Source organism: Bipolaris oryzae (assembly GCF_000523455.1).
Source record: "Bipolaris oryzae ATCC 44560 unplaced genomic scaffold scaffold_13, whole genome shotgun sequence".
Lineage (NCBI taxonomy): Eukaryota > Fungi > Ascomycota > Dothideomycetes > Pleosporales > Pleosporaceae > Bipolaris > Bipolaris oryzae.
In genome coordinates this window covers 229,114-246,493 of record NW_006911289.1, presented here as the reverse complement: position 1 = coordinate 246,493, position 17,380 = coordinate 229,114, and the positions used below count along the sequence as shown (strand labels likewise).

The 17,380-nt window shown below is 53.4% G+C and overlaps 5 protein-coding genes across 5 annotated transcripts; all 5 read left to right on the top strand.

Annotated features, from left to right (window-relative positions):
• Nucleotides 1–2,411: 2,411 nt before the first annotated feature.
• On the top strand, nucleotides 2,412–3,076 carry COCMIDRAFT_84378 (uncharacterized protein; the record flags this gene model as incomplete). Its single annotated transcript, XM_007685846.1, has 2 exons — nucleotides 2,412–2,609; nucleotides 2,660–3,076. The coding sequence occupies 2 exons, from the start codon at nucleotides 2,412–2,414 to the stop codon at nucleotides 3,074–3,076; spliced, it is 615 nt and encodes a 204-aa protein (XP_007684036.1).
• A 278-nt stretch (nucleotides 3,077–3,354) lies between these two features.
• Nucleotides 3,355–8,018, top strand: COCMIDRAFT_33166 (uncharacterized protein; the record flags this gene model as incomplete). The annotated part of the gene is made up of 5 exons (XM_007685798.1): nucleotides 3,355–3,367; nucleotides 3,419–3,631; nucleotides 3,694–4,118; nucleotides 5,506–7,390; nucleotides 7,588–8,018. 5 exons carry the CDS (start codon nucleotides 3,355–3,357, stop codon nucleotides 8,016–8,018), a joined length of 2,967 nt encoding a protein of 988 aa, XP_007683988.1.
• A 4,122-nt stretch (nucleotides 8,019–12,140) lies between these two features.
• On the top strand, nucleotides 12,141–14,697 carry COCMIDRAFT_84488 (uncharacterized protein; the record flags this gene model as incomplete). Its single annotated transcript, XM_007685845.1, has 5 exons — nucleotides 12,141–12,345; nucleotides 12,402–12,535; nucleotides 12,596–12,844; nucleotides 12,894–13,739; nucleotides 13,792–14,697. The coding sequence occupies 5 exons, from the start codon at nucleotides 12,141–12,143 to the stop codon at nucleotides 14,695–14,697; spliced, it is 2,340 nt and encodes a 779-aa protein (XP_007684035.1).
• A 111-nt stretch (nucleotides 14,698–14,808) lies between these two features.
• COCMIDRAFT_84478 (uncharacterized protein) lies at nucleotides 14,809–14,970 on the top strand (the record flags this gene model as incomplete). Its single annotated transcript, XM_007685844.1, has 1 exon — nucleotides 14,809–14,970. The coding sequence occupies one exon, from the start codon at nucleotides 14,809–14,811 to the stop codon at nucleotides 14,968–14,970; it is 162 nt and encodes a 53-aa protein (XP_007684034.1).
• A 1,128-nt stretch (nucleotides 14,971–16,098) lies between these two features.
• Nucleotides 16,099–16,753, top strand: COCMIDRAFT_84465 (uncharacterized protein; the record flags this gene model as incomplete). Its single annotated transcript, XM_007685843.1, has 3 exons — nucleotides 16,099–16,425; nucleotides 16,501–16,543; nucleotides 16,638–16,753. The coding sequence occupies 3 exons, from the start codon at nucleotides 16,099–16,101 to the stop codon at nucleotides 16,751–16,753; spliced, it is 486 nt and encodes a 161-aa protein (XP_007684033.1).
• Between the last annotated feature and the right edge of the window lie 627 nt (nucleotides 16,754–17,380).

The following is a 17,380-nucleotide window of genomic DNA, read 5'->3' as shown; positions in this document are numbered from 1 at the left end:
AACTCCCCCCGCCGCCCAGAAGGCCACCGCCAATGGCTCTGCCCCGCAAGGCAAGCAGCAGATCGTCAAGCCGGACAAGCCTGACGAGGAGAAGTACAAGGAGGAACTTGCCAAACTCGAGAAGGAGCACGCTGCGGCTCAGGAGAAGCTGGTAAGTACATCGAGTCCATTGACATAGACATTGATGGATCGTCGGGTACCTGCATCATATGCAGATATAAAGGTCTGAAAACCGGTACTGACTATCACTAGAACGCCTGCAAGGCTAAGCTCGATAATGCAAAGCCAAACAACAAGGATTCGCCTAATGCCAAACGCCAGCAGGAGCTCAAGACCGAGCTCAACGCTATCCGCCAGACACAACAAGGGAACAAGTCCGGCCGCAATGCCATTTTCGAGAAGATCAAGAAACTCGACGAACAGCTTAAGCAGCAGTTGGCCGAGCTCAAGACCGCAAAGGGCAAGTCGAACTACAAGTCTGTTGAGGAGGTTGACCAGGAAATCGCACGTCTGCAGAAGCAAGTCGACGGTGGCATGATGAAGTTGGTTGATGAGAAGAAGGCCCTCGCCGAGATCAGCGCCCTTAACAAGGCCCGCAAGAACTTTTCCGGCTTCGATGCTCAGCAGAAGAAGATTGACGACATCAAGGCCCAGATCGCTGAGCAGAAGAAGCTCCTGGACGACCCCGAGAACAAGGCCCTCAGCGACAAGTACACCAAGCTCCAGACTGAGCTGGATGCTCTCAAGGCCGAGCAAGACGAGGCCTTCAAGAACCTGCGAACACTTCGTGAGCAGACAGACAAGGCGCGCGCTGAGCAGCAAGAGAAGTACCAAGCACGAAAAGACCTCAAGGATGCATACTTCCAGCAGCTGCGCGCATTCAAGACGTACGAGTCCGAGGCTCGCAAGATTCGCTTTGAGAAGAGGCGTCAAGAGCAACTCCAGTACGTTGCAAGCAAGCGCAAGGAGGCTGCCAGCAAGCGTCTCGAAGAAGCCAGCACACCTGCTTACGGCGACGAGATCATTGCTGCCGAAGGTTTGATCCGTCACTTCGACCCATCCGCTCTCCCACCCAAGGAGACCACTGCGGCAAGCAAGTTTGCTGCTTCCGCTCAACGCACTGTCGACGAGTCTGGTTTGAAGGGCACGCGCATCTCTAAGAAGGATACCGAGGAAGAGAGCTACTTTGTCGGCACTGGCGGAAAGAAGGGCAAGAAGGGCAAGAAGGGCGGCGCCAGCTCTGCTCCCGCCAAGTTCAACCTCAACATTGGTATCATTGAGGAGTTGGCCAAGGTTGGCGTTGAGGCTCCCTCAAGCCAAGAAGACGTGCCTGCCACTGTCGAGAAGCTCAAGGCCAAGCTTGCGCACTGGAAAGAGGACCAAGACCGCAAGACCAAGGAGGTAAATATGCCTGCGAGCTACATTGCTGTCACAGGGCTAACATAGACCACAGAACATTGCCAAGGCACAAAAGGAAATCGAGCGTCTTGAAGCAGAAGAGGCGGAGGAAGAGGCTAGCGGTAGCACTGACGCTGCACGCAAGCCTGCCCAGAAGAACCAGGCGGTCAACGGCAATGCATCTGCAGAGGCTGAATTGGCCCAGGAGAAGGATGCTGCTGCTGATGCTGCCGAAGACCTCAAGAAGGCGTCGCTCGAGGATAAGGAAGCCGCCGCTGACGCATAGAGCACACAAAGTGCCGCCTGTCGTGAGGGATCTAGTCCCTCGAAAAAAAAGGGTGACATATCCGGGGCATCCGTATAGTCTGGGATCTAGCCCGATTCTTTCTTTTTAGCTTGTGGTCGGGACATTCTCCGCTGTTGTTTATGGGATACCAGCATGGCATTGGACGGGGTCACGGCGTGGGGTACGGTACTTTCCTTCTAGACGCACGGCAGATCTAGATGGTCAATATCACTATCTGATATTCTTAAGCTCACACTAGATGATGCGGCTCGCAGTTGGCTGGACTGATCGCCGGTGTGATGTTCAAGTCTATATTCCTTTTTAGCTTACCGCTCCTGTCGTACCTGAACTATTACTAAGAGACATGACGCAACCACTGATCCTTTGGGTAAGCCCAGCATTGTTTCGCAAAAGCAGATCCGGTTAACTGTCTAATTGTTCCTCCCCACCTTAGCAGCGGGGGTGGGCAAACGCGTCGGGACCATGTGACGTCACCACAGCGTTGTCACTACATAGTCGTGCCCTCTCGTGGACCTCTCCTGCACCACACCACCTGCTCCCAATAGTCCTCTACTCAGGTATGATAGCACCTCGCTTTCTTCATCGTTGTGCTGCACCGGCCGCACGAAGATTACCACGAACGTTGTGTTTACAGAAGCTGACGCCTTCCTCGCAGCTACCCAAATCACTCACCTCTCAACGCGTCTTCTCCAACACTACCTTCAACATGTCTGGCTTCAGCAACACGGACACCGGCTCCAAGACCGCCGACCCCTACACTCAGAAGAACCTCGAAGAGCCTTCTCTGAAGGAGAAGGTTGAGGATCTGTTCAGCTTCGTCGACAAGACCAAGTTTTGCCTCTTGACCACACAAGTTGCTGACAGCGATCTTTTGGCTTCGAGAGCAATGGCACTTGCAGCCAAGGTGAGCAACAAGCAGTATCCATTGATATAGCACCGCTAACGAATGCACAGGAAGGACACGGCTTCGATCTCCTCTTCCACACCAACACTGAGTCTGGCAAGACGGACGACCTGAAAGAACACGCGTCGGTCAACATTGGCTTCATCAACAACTCCGGAGAATGGGCATCCATCTCTGGCCATGCAACCATCGAGACTGATCGCGAGGTTGTCCGCAAGCACTACTCGCCAGCGCTCAAAGCTTGGATCGGCGACCTCGGCGACGGCAAGCACGACGGTGGTCCAGAAGACCCACGGATTGGTATCATCCGTGTCAAGGCCAGCACTGCTCAATACGCCATATCCAAGAGGACCCAAATCGGCGGGCTTGTTGAGCTGGCCAAGGGTATCGCGACCGGCGAGTCACCAAATGTGAACAAGCTGAGGCAGATCTCGGAGGCAGAGATCCAGCAGTACAGGTCTCAATAGACGTGGTGAAAGTTTAGCGGATTGATGCTTCTATGGTCTATGTAATTACAAAAATACCTCGATACGTCTACGATCGATATAATGAATCTAAAGTTACGGCCGCACAGACTTGGTTGCGATGGTGCCATCAGTATCAAAGTGATGCAGTGACATATATGACGTCATATCAACGCGTCTTCACATGCGAAAGCACGCCAAAGGCTGCACGATGTACATAAAGCAGCCGCCTTCCGACGAGCACGCAATGCGCAAATTTACTCGGCACACGGATCGACAACATGGAAGACCCAGGTTTGTTCGAGTTCCCAGGCCTTACAGCTCTTGCTGACGTGAAATGGCCAGTCAAGGAAATTCCGGCGGTGATCCATCTCCTCACACAATCACCGCCCTCTCTACAACGCGCAACGATTGAGAAGTACTTCACGCCAGATGCCGCTTTCTCCCATCCATTCTGTCGAACATGGAGCGGGCCAAACTCTCGATGGCTGGTCGATGCGACGTACCGTTGGTACAAGATCATGAGTCCGAGGATTGATCTGACGGTGCAGAGTGTGGGTATGTTGCAACGCGTTTTCCATACGGTCTACACGGATCTAGGCACTGATTCTCATTGGTAGCATTCGACGAAGCGAACTTGACGCTCTATGTGACAATCTTCCAAATCTTCCGCATCTGGGCAGTGCCCTTTTACTACGCGCCGGTCCGTCTGACGACGGTTCTCAGCCTGCGCCACTCACCCTCGACGGGCAAATACCTGATTGAGAAACAAGACGATCTTTACCAAGTAGATCAATGGATACGCTTCATTGCACCTGGGGGCTGGGTGCTGATCTGGATTTGGCAAGCTTGGGCTACCCTGTTTTGCGTGCTAGGCACATGGCTGCTGTGGCCAGTAACATGGGTCGAGGAGAACTGGGGTTGGGGCGAGGGTATAGGTATGGAGAGTGATAGGGAGATGAGAAAGGCTGGGAAGAAGGGCGAGATTAGGAGTGATGGGCTGACCAAGGACGAAGTGCTGCAGATGACAACGTTGAGAGGCAAGGTTCTTGGGTGATTGGTGGAAGTAGCTAAATTGTTGCAATCTCTGCTGACCGGTTGGTATCACTCTATTCAAGGTGTCTCGAAATGTCTCGTTCCGGTATTTTCACTGTCTCGGGCACTAAGCGACCACGACTAATGTATGACCAAATTGGAAGCCGGTATTTCCAAATGAGAATTCGCATCACGAATGGAGCATGATAGGCTAGCGGGACGGAGCAGTCCGGCTGCCTCCTTTGTATGCTAGCCATCCGCTGCTTCTAATTCGCGCCACATGAAGCCACAGCAAGCCAGTGTGCGTACTTGCAAGGATCGATAAGCTGATAAGAATAGAGCAGCTTATTATGGCGAGTATGATAATGAAACAGACCCTAGCTTCGGATACAGCTGCCTCGGCGTGTAGTGTACAGACTTGGATACTTTAGACTACGAAGTTGAAACGAAGCAAAAGTGGAGGCATAACTTCCATGCCATCAGATCTGCTCGCCTTGGAGATGCGAGACTTTGGGCGTAATCATGAGGGTTTGAAGCGTGGAGCCAAGCAAGGGCAGGGATCCCCAGCTCGGAAACGGAGCAGCTGTGCGGCTTGGCTATCCACTGGCAGCGGTAGAACCATACTGTTCATGTGCGTGTGCGGATCCCGGTGTTTGTTGACGTGGCCTTGAGGGGCTTGTTGCATGCTCTTGGGTTACCAGAAAAAAGATGGCAGAAGCACTGGTGACTGGCCGGCTGGGCTGAACGGGTACATCATCAGAATGCGCGTCGATCGATTTAGCAGAAGGGAGGAAGCGCAGTTGAAGACACGGACGGCTTCGGGCAATAGGGCCCACGTGGTGGGGGCAAGTCGCTTGACGGCCTCTATCCACCACGATTGGGCAGCACCGCGCACTCCCGATCCACACCGGAAAGACGTCCTGCGTGCTCTGCATGTGCAAGGCGGTGACTGTCCGGCTCGAATATTTTTCATAGTGGCCTCGTCCAGCCTCGAGTGCCCTCTCCTCGTCTTCCACATAGCACAAACTGCCATGGTCATGGCACACACCAGCTGCAGCGAGCCACCGGCGTCGACCCGTACCACTGTAGAGACCGTTTGCTTAGTTTACCAGTCTCAGTTCGCTCCGTCACACGACATGTACTACTGATCCCTCCAGCATGCAACGAGTCGCATACTGCTCTGCTGCCCACTGTGCCATCCCCTCTTCGGCAGGTTTTTGCCCACCAGACCATTGTCAAAAAAATATCAGATACATTTACCACGAGCGCGACCTTAGCTGACGGCAGCTGATCCTCGCAAGCACTACGTAGCATGGTGCGTTGATAACGAAACAATGCCTTCTCGAGTCGACTCGCAGATGGCCGTTGAGACTGACCTGAATTGTGCTGTCTTGTAGTCGGACCGGTCCTCCCCAGTCGAGGGCGCTCAGTCCCCTTCACGGCATCGCAACCCTACCACAGACGATCCCCAATATCACTACGATAGCCTCCAAGAAAAAGAAGTCGGTGTGGCTGCTAGTGGACCCCACATTCGACGCAGGCCATCCCGGACCACTTCGGGCACCAAAGGCTCCCCGCCCTCTTCCTCCCTGTCTTATAGCGAGGAGCAAAACGAAGACGACAAGAAGAACAAAGCAGCCCGCACCACTCTCAAGAAACTTTCAAGACGCGACTCACACCAGGGTGAATTGTCACCTACGCCGCGCGGCGGGCAAGAAGAGTTGGACGAAGAGGGAAGTACCGTGGGATATATACCCAGACTCGGCCAAATACGAGAGAAAAAGACCACCATGCAATCAAGACGTCGAGGGAGTTCCATTGTCAGCTCTACAGGTCAGCCCAGAGCGCTTCGTCGGCGACACACAGAAGACAGTGCTGCAGGTCGCTCACGCGTACAACGTAAACATAGCTCTCTCCACCACCACGGTGGAAAGCTCGCCGAGCTGTCCGAACCATCATCGGCCTCGAGCGTGTCACAGCAATCAAGCAACTCTAGTGGAAGTAACTCGACGGTGACGCAGAAATCCCGCGAGGACTACGGCTACCCATACCAATACGAGATGGCTACGGAGAGGCAGAGTCCTACCAGTTCCATGATGGGTGCCGCTGAATCAGATGTCTTCAAATACCTCCAGCCAGATAATGATACCGAGAATTCCACGCCTGCATACTTGCAGGGCTTCGTTCCGTCGATCAGTGCTCCTTCCTTTTTGCCCTCCCCGTCTCTGAATGACTCCAATCTGAGCGATAAGCGCCCATCCGCAGCAGGAACAGATTCCAATGGATCAAATATCAGTTCACAAACATTAGCACAAAATTCCAGCCCAATGGTATCTCAGCTACCTCACCAAGAGTTTCGCAAGTTCAAAAAGCCGCTGTATGCTAGCAGCTTTGTGCATGGGCCTAGGGATGAAGACGAAGAGACAGTCGCCCAGAGCGGAGAGAGTGAAGGCAGTTGTACGGAGAGTGAAGAAGAGGCAAAGCCCAGCAGTGAGTCGTCTGATAAAAAGTCTAAAAAGGTTACAGATAAGGTTTCTCCACACCGGGCACCATCTACATCATCCCGCGGTAGCGACCTTCATGCCAGACGTCTAAAGCAGCAGGAGCGAGAGCTAGCCAATCACATATTGAAGAACCCCAAACCACAAAAGGGATTCCAATTCAATGGAGGAACACCCGGTCAGGTCTATCCACCTACGCCAATGTACAGTCCACAGGTATACGCTGGCGCATCTCCATCTGTTATAAGTAATGGTGCAGCAAACTCGCCACAGGTTTGGTCGCCTATGCACACGTTTCCAGCCCCATTGGCCATTGGCTATGCGCCACACCAATCCCCAGAAGTCGCTCACGCATACCCACACAGCCTGGTCAAACAGATACCACAGCCCTTCTCACCTCATCCAGCCCAAGCGCAACCTTATCAGCAACACGGCCCGGCATCTACTCAGACCAAGCCGGCTCTAACAGGCTATGAGCTTCTGGCGAACGAACTTAGCGCGCCCGCACAAGGTGAGACAGCACGGAAAGTCAACCTTGTACCCGTGTACCGTAAGTTTGAGCACCTAAACCACCGGGTGTTGTTGCACCTACAAGATGAGATGAGCGAACTCGAAGAAGAGCTACGTACGCTGGACCGATGCATTGCGCAAATGTCGCCCAAAGATCCCTCCGGCCACGCGTATCCTGCGTCTCGACGAAACGACGCGCGGTACGGCGGCGAGTCGCACTTTAAGAGAACCGAGCTGCTGGGTCGGATATTCCAGAAGCTGGAACAGTACAGTAAGTTGCAGTTACATTTCTGGGAACATGTGCATGTTACATCAACAAAAATAAGCTTGTTACATTTTTAACATGACAAGATGGTGTGGTACATGAGAGACAGGAGAGAGGAAAGGATCGTCGTTGTCAACTTATTTTTGTGTACACACAAAGAAGGGGGGTTTCTCTTAGGGGTCATTTGCTAACTTTAATCGCAGATAAAGCTCTATCCTCTTTCAGCGATGTGACGAGCAAGCTCCGTCCAGCCGGGGAAGACGATGTGGCGCGATACCGCGAGTGGATGGATGAGCACGAGCCGATTGATTATGCAGAGAGTCGCTTTTTGGAGTGCGCGTCTGACCTGGTCTCCGTGCCGCGCTCAGAGGCGGCGGCTACTACTTCTACTACTACGACGGCGACAATGGCAGCGGCGGGCGAACAAGGGGCCGGGCATCATCAGTCAGCAGCCGTGTGGTTCCCGCTGATATTGGCGGTGCCTCTGCTGGCGTTTACTATAGTGCCGAGCCTACTGGGGCGTCTGGTCGTTATCGTGCTTATCGTCGGTGTGGAACTCAAGATCATTTCTTCGGCGCCCGAGATACAGCGTTTTTTGTCGCTTCAGGAGTGGAAGGCTGCAGCATCGGTGTAAGTGGTCTTTTATCTCTTTGTTTCTCTCTCTCCTCCTCTTTCTTTTTTTCCCTATCCGCAAAAATCTATCGGAGTTACCCTACGTACACGGCCCATTGTACGGCGTTGCAAATGATGTCGTCACATGTCAACATGGGGGTGCAGCGGACAAGGGCTACATGGACCCAAGGTTCGCGGGGAGTTTTTATTTTTTTCGCCCAACGTCCGCACAAAACACAGCCTAGTGCCAGGAACCCAGTCTTGTCTGCCCTGCCCCTCGCTCGCAACCCCAATCCCAACGGGAGGTTCCATGCGCGATAAAAGACGGGGTGTGTATATGCGCGCGCGCACGAGTGTGCGTGTGTGCGTGCGTGTTACATGCGCCTGAAAAGAGGCAGTACCAGACATGCGGAAAATGCTGTCTTTGCCTATCTCTTTATCCGGTGGAACCAGTTCGCACACACATATACGCACATACTCGCAAGCGCGTGCGTGCGTTGCGCGCATATACACACATACTATATTCCCCCCCCCCACGCCACCACGCTCGTCCGAACCTTTCCCTGAGGGTGTTTCCGTGGGAAGAATAATTAAAAAAAAAAGGGAAATCAAAGAGAGAGGCGCCAAGACAAAACAACAAACGACAAGATATCAAGAAAAGAGTTCAGAGGCTAACGCTAAAGGCACAAAACACAGTTATTTCGGGCTGAATGTGCTCCTTGCGGCCGTGGTGCGTTGACGGGGTAGTCTGACTCGCTGGCGCCGCCCGCCCTTTTTAATGGGTGGGTTACACAAGGAACTTGGCCAAAAAAAAAAGGTGGGGAGGAGAGGGAGTAGTTTGGCGCAATGATCGCCCAGAATCGGGGGTTTTTTCTCCTCTCCTCTCTCTCTTTCTCTTTCTCCTGCGCTCTTTTGGGCCTTGCCGGACTTGCAAGCTTGGCTTGGGTTGCGGCGCACGGGCCCAGGTACAGGCTGTGTGAGCTGCAGCATGTGCTGAGAATGACCAAACCCACCCCCCCCTTCCCCTCCCTCCTCCATAAGCTCTCTTTTGACGCGCACACTCAGCAAGTTGGGTGCCTGTGCCCTTGCTTGTCCACCCACACCCCCCCCAGTCTGACCGAAGCAAGGCCAAGTGTGGAGTTGTTCCGATCACCGTTTGGGCTGGCACGTATTTTGTTTTGCGGTGGGCGTTACATGGCGTCATGGCTTGGTTTTGCATGCAGTTTCTTTTTTTTCTTTCATTTTCCAAAAAATGGTGTTGTTTATTATGAACCCTTATGAGTGTTGTTATTCCCTTTTTTATTTAATTTCATCTTAATTTTATTCATGCGGGGGGGTGTTTTTTGTTTAAAAAAATCCATTGCGGTTATTCATGGTGGTCATTATTTATAAACGCGTGTGTATGTGTATACAGACTATTGTCGGCAGGGCGCGCGGCACGTATTTTGGCTTGATAGCGCTTAGCAGAAAATGGAAGGCAATGATTGGCGGTACCACAAACGTCGCTTGGGATTGGCTTTCGGGATCATTTTTTTTTGGCTGGAGTTTATCTCTCCTAGGCTGGACCCATGGTTCGCGAAAGGCTGATTGCTTACCCAACACCGGGATGCCGAGCTGTAGGTATACTATCTACTTTAAGTGCAGATGCATGCATGCATGCTTTGATGGCGCGGCTCCGGCAATCGGGCAGGTTTGGCAGACAATGCTTGAGACGGATGTACATGTGTCGGCATGTATACGGACATGGGTGGCGGCGACACTACTGTATGTAGTCGGCACGTAGCGAGTTTGGTAGCTTGTGCCGCTGGTCGCAATCAAGTGGCGCAGTTGTATTGGTTGCGGGGGGGGGGTGCGGTATGCGCTAGGCCATGACAATCAGTCGGACGGCAAGACTTGGTGTTCGTATAAGACTTTTGTGGAGGAGGAGGAGGTGGTGGTGGTGGTGGTAAGTGGCACTGGCACGCGCGTTTCTCCTTGATGAGATGTTAAGATGTGCATCGGACCGAAAAGATTGAATCAAGATGCTGGGTCGATCGGTGACGGCATGGTTTATCATCAGGTGTCACGACAAAGGTTCGGTATTTGTCGCGGATATAGTCGGGACACAGAGCTGAGCTGAGCGGACAAGCAGGCAGGCAAGCAAGCAAGCAAGCAGGATGGTTTGGCGTCGGGTCATAGCGACGGGCCAGTAGACTAGCTGGAGTTGGCATTTGGGCGTGGGAGTGGGAGTGGGAGGAGGCAGACGCATGCAGCGGCAGCGTGTGCGACGACCCTTGGAAGAGTGTCAATCGGGACGCGGTAGCCACCTCCACAGATGGTGCCGCAGCATTGCCGTGGGCTACACGCCAAAACGGGGCGCGTGTGGGTAAGCATGTTTCTCAGTCGGGCAATGCCTCAGATAGATGCATGAACCTGGGGCCACGCACAGAGGGCGCGTGAGACGGATCAGCGGCAGCGGCAGTGTGCAAGTAAGTAGACAGTAAGTGGGATTAGTGGTGGTGGTGGTAGTAGTAGTAGTGGTAGTAGTAGTAGTGGTAGTAGTAGTGGTAGTAGTGGGATTGGTAGTCGGACAAAGTATGTATACACTAGCACTAGGAGGTGCAGCAGGAGCAGGTGCAACAGCAGCAAGAAGCAAACGTCGGCGCAGAGCCCAGTCGTTCCTTGACAGCTGACGGACAGAGGCCGAAAGTCAAAATGACGGGCGAGGATGTTGGTGTGGGTGGGGGTAGGGTAGTGCGGTAGGTGGTGCGGTAGTGCAGTAGTGCAGTCGTTGGAGATGAGGGTGTGGTGGTGGTGTGGGCTTGTCGGCTCGGTAGTGCTGCTAGCCAGGAACGAGAGGCGTCGCTTGGAGAGGCCCTTGGCCGCTTTGGGCACAGAGGGCCGGGGTTTAGGGGAAATTGAGCGCAGGTGACCAGAGTTTCAGCATGGCCCTGTTGCGTGCACAAGGGGCGTGTGCAGACGATGGATGCCCTGCCGCCATGGCCCCTGGTGAAGCTCTCCCTAGCTCCCAGGCTTTGGCCTCAACAGTTGCTGCATCTGCGCCTGCGCCTGCGCACAAAGAGGCCAACCCATCTCTGATTTCTCTCTCTCTATATCCACAAGCGCCACCCCTTTGGCCGGCCCTCCGTCCCACTTGCGCGTGCAGCAGCTGCGGCCTCGTGCATGCTCTCCACACGCCCGCGCCCTCGCCCTCGCCCTCGCCCACTTGTCATCACCCAGCCCATGCCGACTCGAGCGACTGAAACATCTGCTCCTTCCCGCCCATCCATCGCTCCTGCCCGCTGTCCTTGACCTGCAAAAGCCGCCCTGCAACACACACACACACACACATACGCGCACACACCCACCCACCCACTCATACACACTCACACTCACACTCACACTCACACTCACACTCACACTCACACTCACACTCACACACCCCTCCCCCTCGACTCCCCACTCTGCACTCCACTCCACTCCACTCCACTCTATTCCACCCTCGCTATTCTCTTGTGTGCGCGCGCGTTCTGTCTTACTACTCCCTCCGCTCTCCCTCTCTCTCCCTCACACCCACCACACACACATACACACACACACCCACACCTGCACACTCGCACACGCCACACGTCCCTGTCCACCCGTCATCATCGGTTGCCTTTACCCCTTCGCTTCAGAGCATACTACGCCCAGGCCCAGCACCACCGCGCCGTCGCTCTTCTGGAATGTCGCAGCTGCACCTCTGTCCACCACTCACCGTCTGAGCTCCCCCGCACCATTTCGCGTCTCGGGCTCCCTCGCCCTTCGATTCGCCAGCCCTCCACCGCCGCTTTCCAACGCCCATCTCACGTAAACTAGTCCTCGCAGCCTGTTCCTCGCCATCCCCCCCTCTCTCCTCCGATAATTGTACCTTCGTCGCCCTTCGCTGCCACACCACTGTCTCCTAATTAATCGCCGAGCCCTGCTGCCGCCGACTCGCTGGACGGGCCCTCCCGCTGCAATTCCACCGCAGACGCCGGCCCACGGCCTTGGACCAGCGTGGCGCACAAACAAAACCTCCCCTTTGCTCCCACGCTTTTGCTATTTCGCTAGCGCTGCAACACACACCCTCCCTTTCTGGCCCTGACCGCACCCCAAACCCCCCCTCTCCCAGGCGACGCTCAGCATGGCAGTCTCCATGCTACATGCCCCCTCGCGGGCATCGACGTCGTCGTCATCGTCCTTCATACCCGTCTCGCGCCAGAACACAATGTCGTCGCACGATGGCTCGCGCTCGGTGCGCCAATCCAAGCGCTACTCAGTCACGGCACTGTACCTGTCCATGTCGGCAAAAGACAAGGAGCTGGAAATTGAGGATGACCTGGCTCGAGGTATGTCTGCCACGTTCAAGTCTGTCCGTCTTGGTTCGCCGGCTAACTTGTAGCAGCACAGAAAGTATTGCGCGAATTAAAGGCAAAGATTTCGTCCCAGTCCAAGAAGAATTTCGTTCTGGAAAAGGATGTGCGATATCTCGACTCGCGGATAGCGCTCCTTATCCAGAACCGCATGGCGTTGGAGGAGGTGCGTCTCTACAATCTTCCACGTACACACACACATACTTGACACTGACTATACGCGCAGCAAAACGAAGTCGCAGACCATCTCGCAGACGGCCTTGAACTCCAAGAAGGATTTTTTCCAAATGACGAAAAGACACAAAAATATGGCAACCTACTGTTTTTGCTCCAGTCCGAACCGCGGCACATTGCGCACTTGTGTCGTCTCGTCTCCATGGCCGAGATTGATGCGCTATTGCAGACAGTAATGTTCACAATTTACGGAAATCAGTACGAGAGCCGGGAAGAGCATTTGCTCTTGACCATGTTTCAGGTACGTTGCGCAACATGACTCTGGCAGATCATAACTAACCATGCTATAGTCTGTCCTTACATACCAGTTTGACAATACCCCAGACTATAGTTCGCTTCTGCGCGCAAACACCCCCGTCTCGCGCATGATGACCACGTACACCCGGAGAGGACCTGGTCAGAGCTACCTCAAGGTAGTCCTGCAAGACAGCATCAACTCGCTTATTGAGCTCAAGGATCTGGACCTGGAAATTAACCCCCTGAAGGTCTACGAGAAAATGGTCACCGAACGCGAACTCCAAGGAACCCTGCCCCCGGACATGCCAAAGGGCGTCACAGCAGAAGAAGCTGCCGAGAACGAGACGGTGCAGAACATCATCCAGCCTCGCGTAAACATGCTCATGGAGATTGCCAACAATTTCCTCACAACCATCATCAAAGGGCTCGAAGAGACGCCGTACGGCATCCGATGGATTTGCAAGCAGATTCGAAGTTTGTCAAGACGAAAGTATCCTGATGCCCAGGATCAGACGATTTGCACGCTGATTGGTGGCTTCTTTTTCTTGCGTTTTATCAACCCTGCCATTGTTACTCCTAGATCATACATGCTCATTGATGTTCTGCCAGCGGAGAACCCCAAGCGAACGCTCACATACATTGCAAAGATGCTTCAGAACCTTGCAAACAAGCCATCGTACGCAAAGGAACCGTACATGGTAAAATTGCAGCCTTTTATCCACCAAAACAAGGAGCGCATCAACAAGTTCCTGCTTGACCTGTGCGAAGTCCAGGACTTTTACGACACGTTGGAAATGGACAACTATGTTGCGTTGTCCAAGAAGGATCTTGAACTTTCCATTACGCTCAATGAAGTGTATGCAACACACTCGCTCTTGGAGCGACATGCAGCAGAACTCGTAAGTTTGAGGTGATTGTGGCAGCGGCTGTTCACACGCTAATCATTTGCAGGCAAAAGAGGATAGCTCGCATTTGGGTGTGATTCTTCAAGAGCTGGGACCAGCGCCTGCGCAGCTTCCGCGAAAGGAGAACAGAGCCATCAATCTTCCACTGTTCAGCAAGTGGGAGACGCCTCTTGACGACCTCACAGCAGCGCTCGACATTACGCAAGAGGAAATTTTCTTCATGGAGGCCAAATCAACATTTGTCATGATTCTCCGTTCGCTGCCTGCAAACACATCAATCACGCGCCGACCATTGAGATTGGACAAGATTGCCGAGGCGGCCGCCACGACAAAGAACGATTCAGTCATGGTCAAGAAGGGTATCCGCAGCATGGAGCTGTTGAGCCAGTTGCAAGAATCTGGCGTGATTGACAAGGAAGACGGATTTTCTCTACTCCGAGACGAAGTCGAACAAGAGCTTGTCCACCTGGGTTCGATGAAGGACAAGGTGATTGAGGAGACGAGGAAGCTCGAAGAGGTCTTCCGCACCATCCGCGACCACAATGGCTTCCTGGTCAGCCAGCTTGACACGTACAAGTCGTATCTCCACAACGTACGCAGTCAGTCTGAAGGCAAGACGAGGAAGCAGCAAAAGCATCAAGTCCTGGGCCCGTACAAGTTCACTCACCAGCAGCTTGAGCGAGAGGGTGTAATCCAGAAGAGCAATGTTCCGGAGAATAGGAGAGCCAACATCTACTTCAACTTCACGAGCCCGCTCCCCGGTACGTTTGTCATTTCGCTCCACTACAAGGGCCGCAACCGCGGTCTGCTGGAGCTGGATCTCAAGCTGGACGATCTGTTGGAGATGCAGAAAGATAATCAGGAGGACTTGGACCTGGAGTACGTCCAGTTCAACGTGAGCAAGGTCCTGGTCCTCCTCAACAAGCGTTTCGCCCGAAAGAAGGGATGGTAGACTCGTCTTCTCCCCGGGCGACACATGTCACGAACCATGTACGATACCCCCGATTGCCACTACGTATTCCCCGTTGTTTGACGCCCCCCCCACCCAAACCACCCCATCCTTATGCTCTCCTTTTCACCCTCGTCGGAGTACATTTCCCATGTCTACGAAACCATTGATCAGCATCTCGGCGCCGGAGTCCAGGAGTCGATTGTGCGCTTTTTGGAGGATACCCTCTGTGATGCCGACGCGTCGTGCCGTATCGTCAGCTTGGGCAGTTTTTGATCAGCCACTTTGTTGTGGAGGGTCGCTGTAGTCTTTTTTGTTTTGTTTTGTTATGTTTTTGAGAAAGGGCGGCATTTGCAAGCAGCCTTGCGTGCGTGTTTCTTTTTTTTTCAGATTCCTACACCTTCATAGTCTCTCGCTACTAATACGCATGTTGCACACGCTTCGTGGGATGGCACCGAAGGGAGTCCGGGTACCCGAAAGGAATTTTTTTTTCATGTTAGTAGTGTTTGTGGAACTTGAGTCCATGGTTTGGGATTCGGCAGGACCGACTTGATGGATTTTTTTTCTTGTTTTTATTTTGTTTGTTTTTTAATTGCGCGAGCGATATCCAGATGTACGATACGAAATACCATGGTGTCAGACCAGCGTAGTTTTTCAATGCGCTGTTGTTTAATGCAATTGAGCTGCAAGGCTCTTGTTTGTTAGTCGAGATGACTGTCGTTGACACATGGATGACGGGGTGACTCAGAGCCAACTAACTAATTACTACTTAGATGGACATTGGCGTCGTCAGGCCGTTGGTCGATGCCATGTCGGAGCGCCTGGTGGTGGGCCGACAACGGGCCATGGGGTTGTCCACGGACCTTGCATACACGCTACGTCACCTAGCGGGCCACCTGGCCGACCGTGGCAGGGTGTTGTCGAGGGCAGACATGAGGGTGGATGTTGTTGATAAGAGATAAGGACTGGAGCCAGAGGTCCAAGGTGAAGTTGCAGTTGCATGGCGCTACCCTGATGAGTGCGCTCCTCATGCGCTCCTCATGCACCACGCACGGGTGCCTGTCACACGTACACGCCTGCGCCGCCGCTGCTGCTGCCCCGGACCGATCGTCAGGCGGAAGCAAGGTGGTGTCGTCTGATTGGCCGCCCGCCACGTCTCATCGCCGTATGGTTGGCGGAGTCAGACACAAGGCTGCGTCGACTACCAAGTCGCTCCACACTCCTCCACCTTGCCTGTGCTTTCCTTCTTCCCTCTCTCACTCACACTCTCAACCACTCTCTCTTTCCATGATTGTGCGGATACCTCGGGCGTCTCTTTGCTAACAATTGCTACTGTCCCTTTTCATCCGGTGTTACGGCTATACTATATCTCTCGTCTTACCACTGCTTGCGATCCCCCCAAACATGTCTTCGTCATCCAATGCTATTGCTATCCCCCGGCGCAAGGGCAAGTACCCGGCTGCGTCCCGCCACTCGGTCGACTCATCCTCGTCCTCGAGTGCCTCCACGCCCAGCACCCCCAGCTACGCTTCTCATTCTCGCAACTACCAGTTCACCCCGACTGAGAATCGCTTCTCCTATGGCTCCTACGGCAGCTCCGCTTCATCGTCGCCGTCCAACAGTCCACAGTCGGCGAGCAGTATGAGGCGGAGGGAGAGTCTTATGAGTGCGACATTCTCCAAGGCAGAGCATACGGTGATTAATGTTGGAGAGGAGGAATGTCCTCGTCTGGTACGGGCCCATAATCTGCGACTACTACTACAATTGTGTCGTGTTTTAAGCAGGACGATAGCTAATACCCAGCAGATTACTTGCGTGAAGGCTAGCCAAGGATTTGATTGGAATCAGGGTATGTCGCCCTCTCACAGCTTACTGTAGAAATGGCTGTGTCGAAGCAATCAAGCTGTGGATGTGTTGCTAACTGCCTCTGTCTGTATATCCAGAAATCTTCCTTCCGTCATACGCCGATTACCACTTTGATGACCTCGAGTGTCGCCAGGACCCTGTCCAGGATATCATACTCACTGACGAGGAGGTCAAGAACATGTTTCCATCATAAGCATGTTCTCAGCTGAACGGTAACTCGCAAGGCTGTGGCAACAACACATACTGAGGTTTGGGGTTGAATAGTGATGGCGATAATCAGGTGGACTTGGTACATACATGTCTGTGTATGATTTTGTTTGACAATGCGTTATTTGGATTGTGTTGATATGGGATTGGAATGGCGTTTGGCACTGTTGTAGGCGTTGGGGGTGCATACTACATGAGGGATTGGGTCACGGTGTTACAGGCCGCTTCACTCATTGTCAATGAGACATTCACAAACTCGAAAAATACACATAAACATTTATAAATCAAGCATTAAGATGTATTCAGACACACTGGGTGCAACCGTTATGCCGCCTCACTCCGTACAGCACATGGGGGTCCAGGGTGCATTGACCCCACACCTCGGCACCCCCCGGTCCCCCTTATCGATTAGAGCGTGGCCGCCGCAAAACGTCGCGCAGCGCGATCCACATTCCGCCGACCACTAAACAAACAACATCACGAAAACAACAAGAAGTCTGCAACATTTTGCTTCCAGCAACAACAACAACCACCATCGCCTTTCCCAACGAAACAAAACGAGCGCCTTCCTCCAAGGCCCACACCCGCATCTTTTTCCTTTCTCCACCTGATC